Below are 12,547 nucleotides of genomic sequence, written 5' to 3' on the forward strand. Positions count from 1 at the left end.
ATATATATATATATATATATATATATAATTATTTTATTATTGTTTAAAATTTATTTTCACATTTTAATTTTATATAAATAATTTGTAAACAATCATATAAAAATCTATTTATATAAATATATATATATATATATATATATATATATATATATATATATATATATAAAGAGAGAATTTGTCTCATTATTTTATTTTTAATTATTTTTTAAAATTTAAGTATATATTTAAACAACTAACAAGTGAGTAGAGTTAATCTCGTAGATTAAAACTATTTTACTTAATATTTTAATTAAAAATATATTGTAAAATTTTTTAACGAATATTATTTAACAGTCTTAAACAGAATGGGCTGAGTTATATATTTCAAAAATAACCTAGAGGAAATAAGCAGTAGGACCATAAAAGAATATCAACAATATGATTCTCTTGTAAAGGCAGAAAATAGAGTTAAATTGTGATTTTAAAAAAAAAAATATCACAAACCTTCTGGTAAAATTAGACATTGTCTTATAAAGTACTCAGAAGATGATTTTAATAAAGCGATTTTATCAAAGCTTTTGAAGAACTGTTTTCTGAAGAACTCACAATTCAATGATAATTAATAAAATTAGATAAAAAGAGATGTAACACAACAATTTAGATTGGTTCATCATAATTAGTGAGATTATATCTAATTTTTAGTATTACATCAAATTTTACTATCTTTTAGATACACGTATTCTTTTTACTCAAAGCAAATAATCTAAGTATTTTTTCTTACTACAAAGTCATTTTTGGTTTCAAAGCAAAATATTTGTTAAAGGTAGGATGATGCACATGTGACTATTATCATCTTATAGACCAGACGTGTATACAAATGAAGTTTCCTATCACTATGCACATGATTTATAAGATATTTTAAGAGCATAAGAAAACTTAGAAAAACTTGTACAAGGAATTTGAATACTTGTTAGTGTTGATCATTATTCGGGTCTCTAACTTTAACATTTCAAAACTTTTTCTATTTATAGATTTAATGAGGAAGACTTGTTTTCCTGAACAACTTTCTTCTTCCATCTGCATATCGTCTTTTAATGAGGTATTTGTTAAAACATTAAACGTATGTCATCAGTTTATCAAAATATATTGATAAAACATTCCGCTTATCTTTCTTGATAAACACTCAAACTCTTGCATCAGTGGTCAAATTGTCTTTTGTGTAGTCAAATACAATGTAATTTGCTTTTGACACATTTTTAATAGAATAAGTAATTTTATCATTTGAATTCTCTCATTTTCTTCGACATATCTTATAAAAAATAAGGAACATTCTCTGCAAAAAAATCAATTGAGCAGAGCATTAATCATGATCATAAATACTATATACTTAGCGTTTGTTGGCTATTATTGTTTGATGGATCAAAGCAGATACGCAACATTGCTTCCATCTGCATGCGATAAGATGGAATCTTTAAAATTTAATATTTATTTGTATTTTGAGGATCCTGATTGGGGTTTGGAGAAAAAGAACAACGGCTTATGAATTAAGCTATTCACAAAAATTCATTATACACTCAAATCAATTGCTAAAAATGTTTAACAAATAAATTATAAAATAATTTATAATCTAGATAAAGTCTTAAATAATAAAATATTCTAAAATAATATTACATGACCACTAATATTCTTCACAAACAATATATTAAACAGAATAGAATATTTCAAAAACAAATTTAAAAAAAAAATAAATATATATATATATATATATATATATATATATATATATATATATATATATATATATTGATAATGTAAACTTTTAATATGATTATTGAATCACATTATTATGTATTCAATTACTTTCAAAGAAAGGGAAGCATATTTATAGAATAAAAAAATAGGTAGCGCGGAAACAATATTGATACCTTGCATGGAAGTAATAATAATAAAAAAAGCACTGACGCATCAAAAGCTTTAAATTTATGGAATTTTATTTATTCATAACTCCTTGAACTAGATGATCCACACAAAGGACCGTCTCTTTAAGCTAGCAGGATACACCTGCGTACTATAAATATAGTATATAGCAATCTAGGATTTCTTAGAATGCTTATATGAGCACTAGAAAGCATATTAATTAATAATTGCTTAAGGTTTTAATAAGTGACAGCACGAGCTTATGAATCTATTATCAGCCCACAAAGGATGGATACTTTTCTAGAGCATTGGATGGGAGAGATCCATGGGAAATGGATTGCCCAGAACATTATCCATGTAATAGTGTGGATGGCTTGGATCCATCACCACAAACTGCATGTCCTCTGAAGGCTTCCAGTGCCGTTTCCTTTGATTAATAAACCAGTTGTTGATTTGCTTCTGATCCAGACCTGTCGACTCTGCAAGGGCCAGCTTCTGTGACTCCTGTTATTCAATTAAAAATACCATGTAAATTATGAAAGCTGTTCTCATTTTTTTAAGGGATCTATAAGTATTTATATTATTAAAACTAAAAGTACAAACAGCACAATTTAATTAGTCAAAATTCACGAGTCTCTTTAATTTGATAATGGTAACATTGAGTAAAACACAAATGAATTTCCACAAATAAGTGTTGAAAAGAGTATTAAAGAGGATACTTTATTACAAAAAGTAATGTTTAATTATTAATTTAGTCTCTACTTGTTTGCTTTTTATTATTTTGATTTTACATGTAAAAATCGTTAGTTTAAGTCCTAAACAAGCATATTCATTTCACTTCAAGTTTGATCTTTGACACATAATTTTTTATTAAGTTTTACTTACCTTCTAATCAAACTCAAGATTAGTCAGAGTCATCTCTTTCCCGTGATGAAATGAGGATTAAGACTAAAAAAATTATATGTTGGAGTAAAACTGCCAGAAAATGTCTATTGTGGAAGAGATTTTCCAGCAATTTAACAACCGCCGAAAACATTTTGTAGTGATCAACGTCAGAAGACCAAATCGCATTAAATTTGCTCATTCAAGGACTAAAGCTTACAATTTTAACTATAGGGTCAAAACAGAAAAAGTGTGGACAAGTATTGAAACCAAATTAATAATTAATAATTAAACCTAAAAGTAATCACTCCTTTAATTAGCTATTTATCAAATCATTAGGAAAGGACTGAGTAATAGATTCAACATACGGATGGGTAAGGCCATTTGTAATGTCTGCTCCACCATTCAAGTAATTGTTGCCTTGCTTCTTTAGGTAGCTTTCCTTTCTTCCTCTTCTTCATGAATTCTTGCTTCAGACTGCCCAGGTATCCGCTGTACTTGCGCAAAAGCTGACCCTTTAATTCCCTGTCCTCTGCCTGGGGATCTATCATGTTGTGTAGATCAACATCCTCTTCAGATGATCCATTCCTCTCAGCACCCTCGTTGCAAGCTGATCATCATATGAATCAACTCAATTATGATAAGATTAGATACTAATAGGATAGTATACATATCTTAGAAAAGAAAACGCTTGATTCAATATAGTAAGTTTTATCATTAATATCTCATTATAAGTAAAAAAGAAGCATATATCAACATAAACATGTTGTGATATGATTGACAAATAATTATACTACTTTAAACATGTATTAAAAAATGACATCTATTAAAAAAGGTAAGCTACTCAATAGGATTTGAATGCATTGGGCTGGAGATACTTAAGTTCAACCAAAATAAAACAAATTCCAAGCAGTAAATAACAATCCAGTCAATTCTTAAATCAATATAAAAATCCGAGTCTCTAAATTATTGTTAAAGAGAAATCTTGGTAGCACCAAGATGGATGGTTAATTTAATATTATATCATATAATATAATCTTAATATTTAGCAAATAAAATATAATATAACCTACTAAGAGGAATATTGTAGGAGAATTTAAAATGATTTAAGGAAAGAATAACTACAAGTACAACTTGCAATCATTAGAAAATAATTGATTTCACCCATGAAAGTTTGCACTTGAATTGGTGCATAGGATAAAGAGCCGCGCGCCAATGTAAAACATTATTCCATGGATCAAAACTCAGATAATGGACGCTCCCTTTTTCTTCAGACCAGACAAAGTTAGGGACGAAAAAGTATACTCCTCGTGAATGTATACTTCTCTAATATGTAACTTATGAAGTACTTTTTACCAACAAAATAAATAAACAAATTATGAAGCGCTACTTTATCAATATACATGCATAGACCCTAGTCAAGCCTATATAGAGCTTATTCCTATGCAGAAATTAAAACCAGGGGGAGACAAAAGTTGTAACGAAGAAAAGATCGAGGTGTAAGAATAGCTTATACACACAAAATCAAAGGCTTCCAGAACTCTCATGATCATTATTTATCAAGTAGAAAATGCATTGCCATTTTGTGGTATAAAAATATAGACTACAATTAAAATATCAAGGAGCAAACAACATTAATAGAGTGATTTCCATATTAAACATATGCATAATAAATAAGTAGAGAGAAAAAAATACTAAGGGAGATTTTTTTCTGGGTATAATATACCAAGGGAGATATCCACCACCCTGAACAGTCTTTTTGGGCAGAACGACGCATTACACAAAAGATATACAAGGAGACTTCCATAATTGAAAAACCAACACATAAAGGGAACAAGAACATAAAGATCTTGATCGACACTATTAAATTAGTTTTCTCAACTCGAATTGAATCTTGTAAACAATTTGCATCAATAAGTGGAAGGTAGAAAACAGTGATTCACTAAAACTTGGTCAGGATTATGTCCAGAGCAACAGGAAATAAGATTTTAATCATTTTCATTCATAGTCATCAACAGCAGTAAAGTTTGACTAATATTTATGACTGTCATTCAATTGTAGATTTCAATGAACAATCAGTATTGTGTTGATATAACAGTGTGTGCATCCATTTCCAGTTTAAGACGTGCAAAGAAATTAGTACCGCAACAGTATGGTCATAATTCTAAGAACAAGTGTGCCAAATGCATCTGCACTTGTAGAGACAAGAACCTTTCTGAAAAAAAGCAATTAATATGCATAGTCACACTTTTGAAATTACACAAATATTTTTTAAGAAAACAAATAGGGCGACACAACTGAAAATTTTGAATTCATCATTGTTGCTAAGGACCAACAATCCTAACAGCGCTTAAACTCTTTAAGACTAACCAAACCCTTTAAGAAAAAGCCCAATGGCTTGATACGAATTAAAAGATGCACAGAGACACTCCTTGGTGTGTTCAATTTCTACTTTTAATTAGGAATTTGGGACAGGGAGGATCAAAATTCCACTTACCACCGATCAATCGTAAAAGGTTTCCCTTACTACAAGGACCTATTACCATAATAAATAATAACCGCATCATTTGGAATTTCGATACAGAGAGAAAACAAATGTAAAAGACAGGAAAATAAAGAGAAAAATATTTTTTTTTCTCTAGTTTGAATGGGGAAAAAATAGAGAGAAAAGTAAGAAATTGTAATCATGTTGAGTAACATTTAAAGCCTATTAACAACATACCAAAACATAAAGTAAATAGCCACTTTAATCCTTTAACTTCCCATCAACTTTAGATTAGTTCTAATAAAAAAAAAGTCAATATAGAGTAAATAGCCACCTTAAGTCCATAAACTATCAAAAAGTCATTCAGCTAAGCATTTCATAGTTTTAGGAGTTAAAAAAGGGGATTTTCTACATTCAAGGACTAATTTGAAGTTAACTGAAAGTTATAGGACTAAAATGGCTGTTATCCCAAAATTTAATTAGGATAAGGGTATTTGTCATTCGATTAATTTTCTCTCTTCTACCCCGTTTTCTCTACTGATGGTAGAAAATCTTTTCCACGAGTTCCACTCTCAATCTATTTTATCCAATATGTTTTCTCACCATTCTCAACAGTGAAAAACATCTCGCCAAAGAGTTCTTTCAAGTTATCTTTTCCATTGCAAATGATACCAAGTTGAATTGAGTTGAATCAATGATTTAGCAAATTCATTTACTGACCCATACATTAAAATGACAACGAAGAGAAAAATTCAGATCAAACTTGTTACCCTTCATTTTCTTATTATCCAAGATAAAATAAAAATTAAGAAATAAAATTAATAACTATTTATTTTATATTAAAATTGTTGCCAACCATTATGATTTAAGAATCAAGACTAAAAAATGAAAATGTCAGAAAATATAATTTCCTTAATACTCCTAGTGCAAATACATCTCCCCCTCCCTACCAAAAAATACAAATATATATTCCCATAATTTTCACGAAAAGCCTAAAATTAACCATTGCCCTAAGAAAACAAAATGGATATTAAAATTTTCAACCTCATCCACTGTTATAGATGTCTATATAATAGTATTTAAAACTTAGGTAGAGGCACGGGTATAATTAAAAGGAATAAAAGGCTTCCGCTAGTGTGTGTGTGTGTATATATATATATATATATATATATATATATATATATATATATATATATATATATAATTGCAAGAATTATTGTAGTATGTTTTTTGCTAGTTTTAGAAATTCACTCTGGAAAATTTAAAAATTCAGCACTTATCCCCAAAGAACTTCAGCTCTTTTCTGCCCACTTTTTCGTCTGCATATTATTACATTTCCAATGAGAGTATCTAGCCAACTCCCAACCCCGCAATTACCACTCCTGGGCACCACTGCAGAAGAAACCCTAATTCCTAGGTTATTTACCAGACCTAAATTTACCAGCAAGCTGCCTTCGACACTTCCATCCATCTTTCTGTTCATTTCAAGTATAATAATCTTTAACAATATAAAGGAAGCAAAACCAGCCAAACCTTAGAATCCCGGTAAAGTTCAAATATTGGCGAAATAGATAGACAAGAATGTGACTAAAGTCTTATATTTCCCCCCCAAAAAAAAAACAGCTGGATATATGTCAATATCATGCATACACGAAATGACGAATTAGAAAGATACCAAAACAGTTCATTCAATGCACTAACACCGAGAAGAGGAAGCAGGTATGTACCATACCACCATCTACACTTTGACAGACAAAGCCACGCTTTGAACAAGGTCACCCATTGCTAGTATTTGAAACGCTCACATTCAAAGACTAGCTACCAGAATAATAAAATATATCGTTCAAAAGAGAGCGTATAGCCCAATGATTCATATAGATTTTTAAAGTTGAAAAGAAAAAGTGGTGCTTCATCAACTTTCAGCACCTTTCAATCCTAACAAAATCACACTTCCTTGAAATATAGGCATGCATGGCTAGTCAATTACTCAAACATCAAATACCAAGCATTTAACGTTGGTAAAAAAAATAATAAAGCTTTGACAGTTTCTTAGTTATTGTTTTCCAATTAGATTGGAAGTTTCATTTTGGTGATCCGGCATAATATTCCTTTAATGGAACTTTAATCCTCACAAGAAGAATAGCACGAATATAACACCCAAAAAATTGTTAGTTAAACCTTTATATTTTTAAATATGCAGAATATTTTGAGAAGATAGAGAGAGGAAGAGGGTCATCACCAAAGTCGGTGGAAGAAATTGTAAGATTTTTGAACTGGCACTCAATCCTTTGAAGGAAGAGCATGGCTTCCTTTAAGGGTTTGGAGAGTTCTTGCTCATACTTGGTGAGCATCTCACAGTAAGCCTCCATGAACTGATCCAAAGCTGGATCTTCACCTATGCAGCTTGATCCAGCTGCTGCTGCTGCATCACCAGCCATTGTCGCTGCAGAAGCACATGCTTCTTCTAACCTTGCCACCACTTCCGGTGGGGCTCCAACCTGCAAAGGAACGTGTGAAAACTAAAAACCATGTATCACCAAAAAAAAAACATGATATAATAATTTCCATGAAGCAAATAACTGTCTATATCACTTTTGCTTTAAAGGGTGGGTTCTTTTATTTGACTTCTTTGCCATATCAACATAGTGTTATTAGTAGAAAGAAACAAGGAAAAAAAAAAAAAAAACAAGTCCACAGTTTCACAGTACACATGCCACACAACTCAGATCCGAACTTGCCAAAGAAAGCTAGTGTGCAGAAACTAATTAATATAATTATGCATCGATCGTTTTCAACCACTGAGTCAAAATTTGTCTACCTCTTTTACACATAGAGGGGGTGTTGGGGGTGTGCATATACACATCACACAAGAGCAGTTAAAGTTAAGCTTTTTCTTTTTCTTTTCTAACCTTCTGACAATTGACGTAAGCTGCCAAGAGACGGTGATAGTGAGGATGAGCCATGATCTTGGCCTTGACAGCAGAAGAGGAAGAGGAGGAGGAGCTTCCATTGTTGTTGTTGTTGCGGTGATGGTGGTCACTCTCCATGAAATAGTACCCTAACCCAGTGTTAGTGCTGGTTTTGTTGTTATCATCATCAGTGTTGTTGTTGTTGTGGAGCATGATAGAAGGAGTTCCAGAACTGTTACTGCAGTTGGGAATGAAGAGACAGTTTGTGTTTTCATTATTATTAGTATTATTACTAGGATTACTAGGATTTGTTGCATGATGGGAAGTTACCAAAGGCATCATCGTCATTGGGCATAGCCCACCACTGTTTTCTCCAAAAGCCAACAAATAAGAAGTGTCATTAGAGCAACTACTACCCTCCATGGCTTTTGCTTGTCAACAACATACACACTCACTGTCTTATCCTTTTTGCCTACTACTACCACCACCTTCTGTAGCTCACTACAGTTGTAGAACACACTCACTAGCTAGCCTTAATTACAACAAACCAAAAAAACAAAAAAACACTTCTCTATTTTATTTTATGAAGTCTGAATGAAGATGTTTGTCTTCCAGGGCTCTCCCGGGTTTTATGGTAAAAGAGTATCAGGCTTTTTACAGAAAATCCTAAATAGTGATAGTGGTGGCTATAGTCAGTTACATGAAGTAAGTACTAATAGAGGGTTTGGTTTTCCCACTTGGCTTATCTGGCAAAGCCTGCAGAGGGTTTTTCTTTCCTTTGGAAAAATTAATCTTTCTTTCCATGCCACTGTTGCCAGCATTAATGAATAAATGATTCTAGTGGTTACACGGTTACACCTCTGGTGTGAGTGAGAAGACACAGCAGAGCGCACGCGGGGCACACCGAGAAAACGATGAGTTACTACTAGTAGCGATGAAGAGAAGGGGGCGAGGTTTCACTGCTACAAACAAAAGCTTTTACCTTCCCAATGAAAACTCTCCCTCTCTTTTCCTGCACTGCCACTGATACGCTGCCATTCCTGGCATAAAACAAAACACAATAGAGAGAGAGAAGGAACGATCAAATCGAGGAAGAAAAACAAGTTACCCACTACTGGCCATCAATGGAGAAAGATGAGATGGTTTATGTTTATGTTTATGTTTATGGGGCACGGAATCAAAATCAACCCTTCCTTCTCTCTCTCTCTACACTTTGATGGCAATCCCTCCACTCATTTAATATTCTCACCCTATTTGTCCTCGATCTTCTCACCACAGTGATTAAAAAATTCTCTAGTCCCACAAACAAGTACCAACATTTAACAGAACATTAGGGATTTAATTTATCAAACCTAATTTGTTCTTCTTGTTAGCTCCAAAATAGATGTATTTAGTGTTTTAACATTAGCGTTAGTTACTATTAATACTAAAGTCTAAACATGAATATTTACTATATGATGATGCTTACTTCTCTCTCTTCCTATGGTAGTATATAGTATACTAGTATGATCTAATTTAATACGATACAGTATAATTAACCATGGAAAAAGCGCGTCTGCAGGTGAGTAAATAAAGCTGGTAAAGTTTGTGGGACAGTCCGAATGTCTCTTCCTCTCAGCAACCCCTTTTTTCTCGATCTATTTCCAGCACCATAGTTCATCTCTATATCCCATATGATATCCCTCGTCCCTAATATAATAATTAATAAAGGCCTAGCGTAGCATCACTTCCCGTAAAATACCGTAGTGAAAGCACCTCCATCAGGTTACGTACACATTGTCGCTTCCCATTGTCCCCCTCTCCCGGTTATACTCTTCATTTCATTTTTTTTCTTGAGTACACTTCAATTTGAAATATAATGTTTTCTGTTATAAAAAGTACTACAACTATAAGAATTGATTTTCTAAGAGCCAGTAAGGTATGATGTCATTTTAATAACAAATTATTAATTATTAACTATTATATATTTAATTTTTCTATTACTGTTTCTTATAAATACTTTTACTTTTAACCTAAAAATAAATATTAATAAGTGTTTTAAGAATATTAGTTAAGAAATTTAAAGTAAAAATATTTTTATTGAGAGATATAATTTTTTATCTTGATTTACACAATAAATATTTTTTTATTTTTTTTAATTAATATCTTAAAAATACTAATTAAAGAAATCCTTAACTTAAATATGATAACAGCTCGATAATGATATTAAATTGTGTCAGATTATAAATGTTTAATACCGTAACTTATGTGAGCTAGGTGTATACGAGTATGTTATCATTATCGAGCAAATTGTGTTGATTGATTGATACTTGAACGTACGCTTAGTTCTTGAAAGTTCTAATAATAAATTAATACTACTATTTGAGCTAGCAATAGCTTCATATGAGTGATAATAATGATATCACAATTAAATTGCATGTGCAGGGCAGGGAGCTACTAACTTTACTGTACTGGGCAGGTCTAGGAATCTCCACAGACACAGTCGATCTCGCCGTGAATGAATGACCACTTCAGGCTGCTCCGCTGCTCAGATTTCTGTCTCTCTACCTATTTTTGCATCTTTATTCTTATTGTACCCACTAGCCACACTTCAAATCTCTCAAGTTTCTAGCCAAATAATTATACTATTTTTTATAAGCATATACTATTATTTTATAAATAGTCAAGGATCGAGTACACTTAATTCAACAGGGTATGTAAACTTTTACCATCATATTAGATTCTTACTCAAAAAAAATTATGAGTATAAAATTGCAAAACAAATAAGGAAAGTTATTATCATAAAAGATTCCCAATTGTAATTATTTTTTAACAGTAAATAATTATTTTCCTTAATTTCCTGTTGACATTTTTAGAGTAAATTTTCAATGATTATAATTTTATCTTACATATTATCTAATATACTATTGTAATTATGTCATATTTAAGGACCTAAAAAATTACATGACAAATCAAAATTACATGTTGCTGATATATATTTAACAAAAAATCAAGGAGAATTACAAGTTAAGTCTCTCTATTAATAAAAAATTAATAATACTAATAATTAATATTAACAATAAAAAAATATTATATTTTTCATTTTTCTTTTTGCCTGTATCTTTGTTTCTTTTTCTTCAACTAAAATTACACCAATGTCATTGCCTCCCTTCTTTTTGAAAAACAACAATTACACAATGTAGTCACACGAATAGAATATATATATATATATATACGTAAAATTTTTTGCATTTGTCTTACTTTGTTTAATTGTTGAGGGCGACTTACATTATTGTTGTGTCAGTTTGCGACTGGCTATGCTAGCCTGCATTTTTGCCATAATTAAATATTATTCTTTTAACAAAAAAAGTTCAAGCTTAACGTTTTTAATAAATGAGTTAGATCAAGTCATAATTAAGTTCTTAACAGGTCTTTTTCACGTATTTCCACTATTATACTGGGTGTAAGCTGATAATAATCAATCCGTGAATTTGATAAACCCAACTATATTTTAGCGAGTTAAGTTAGATCACAAAAAAAAAGGATTTATTTTAGCTTTACCCAAGTATAATTGGGTTAGATGTCGACTTAATGGGTTTCAAACTTGATGAATTGACTCAATCCAATAGACATTTTATCTTACATATTATTCTAATTCTATCCGTATGCTATGTGTGTTATAACTCGAAGAAAGGATAGAAGCAAAATATAATTGTGACAAATGGCCTTAACCAATTCTTAATTGGATGCCTATATTCAAAAAGGAACGTGTACAACATAACACATAGCCTAATACCAACAAAATGTTAAGTATAACAATAAAATTAATCTCTACAACAATATGAGACTCACCTGACTATGGTTGATAATTTTAGTTAATTTTTAACATTTTTTTATTAGCTAAAAAAGTTGTCAAACCTTTTACTTCTATAAAATACTTTTTATACTAAATATATATTTAAACTTCTAAAAGCATTATATACATATATTAAATGATAAAAATTGTTAAATTTTTCTATCAAATGTAAAATAAATAAATTTTAATGACTATATTTTTTAAACAATATATGATACTAATTACCTATATGCATTTTTTAAGGAAAAATGATTACATGCTCCAATATCATCATATATTTTTATTTTATTTTACAACACTTAATAAAACTCGATTATCTTATAATTAAAATTTGCTCAAAACTAGGATAATCCCGATTTTCAAGTGATATTCAATTGTTTATTTAATATCAACTTACAATGGTTAAGTATAACAATAATATAAGTAGCTAATCAATGATTTATATTCCAACGCATTTATGATTTGTTATGTATGTACGCATAATATAAGTATAGTTAATTTATTTTTTTAACAATATTTGAGATTAATTATTTTATTTTA

The 12,547-nt window shown here is 30.5% G+C and overlaps 1 protein-coding gene across 2 annotated transcripts; it reads right to left on the minus strand.

Annotated features, from left to right (window-relative positions):
* Window positions 1-1,952: 1,952 nt before the first annotated feature.
* On the minus strand, window positions 1,953-9,420 carry LOC100805837 (homeobox protein SBH1-like). 2 transcript variants are annotated; one of them, XM_006596988.4, is made up of 5 exons: window positions 8,503-9,420; window positions 8,173-8,410; window positions 7,503-7,761; window positions 3,147-3,388; window positions 1,953-2,400 (listed from the first exon to the last, which is right to left on the minus strand). In XM_006596988.4, the coding sequence occupies exons 2-5, from the start codon at window positions 8,383-8,385 to the stop codon at window positions 2,197-2,199; spliced, it is 918 nt and encodes a 305-aa protein (XP_006597051.1). In that variant the 5' UTR covers window positions 8,386-8,410; window positions 8,503-9,420; the 3' UTR covers window positions 1,953-2,196. The 2 variants fall into 2 exon arrangements, with proteins under 2 accessions (XP_006597051.1, NP_001242710.2); NM_001255781.3 differs by having other exon boundaries at window positions 1,957-2,400; window positions 8,173-8,731.
* Window positions 9,421-12,547: the final 3,127 nt, after the last annotated feature.

This window comes from Glycine max, chromosome 15 (assembly GCF_000004515.6).
Source record: "Glycine max cultivar Williams 82 chromosome 15, Glycine_max_v4.0, whole genome shotgun sequence".
Lineage (NCBI taxonomy): Eukaryota > Viridiplantae > Streptophyta > Magnoliopsida > Fabales > Fabaceae > Glycine > Glycine max.

Excerpts from the sequence above, each read along its gene's own strand:
- LOC100805837 (NM_001255781.3), bottom strand. The coding sequence starts at position 8,595 with ATGGAGGGTAGTAGTTGCTCTAATGACACTTCTTATTTGTTGGCTTTT. Across the intron at positions 7,762-8,172 it reads CTTACGTCAATTGTCAGAAG|GTTGGAGCCCCACCGGAAGT; the intron begins GTTAGAAAAGAA and ends GTTCCTTTGCAG. Across the intron at positions 3,389-7,502 it reads AATTTCTTCCACCGACTTTG|CTTGCAACGAGGGTGCTGAG; the intron begins GTGATGACCCTC and ends TATGATGATCAG.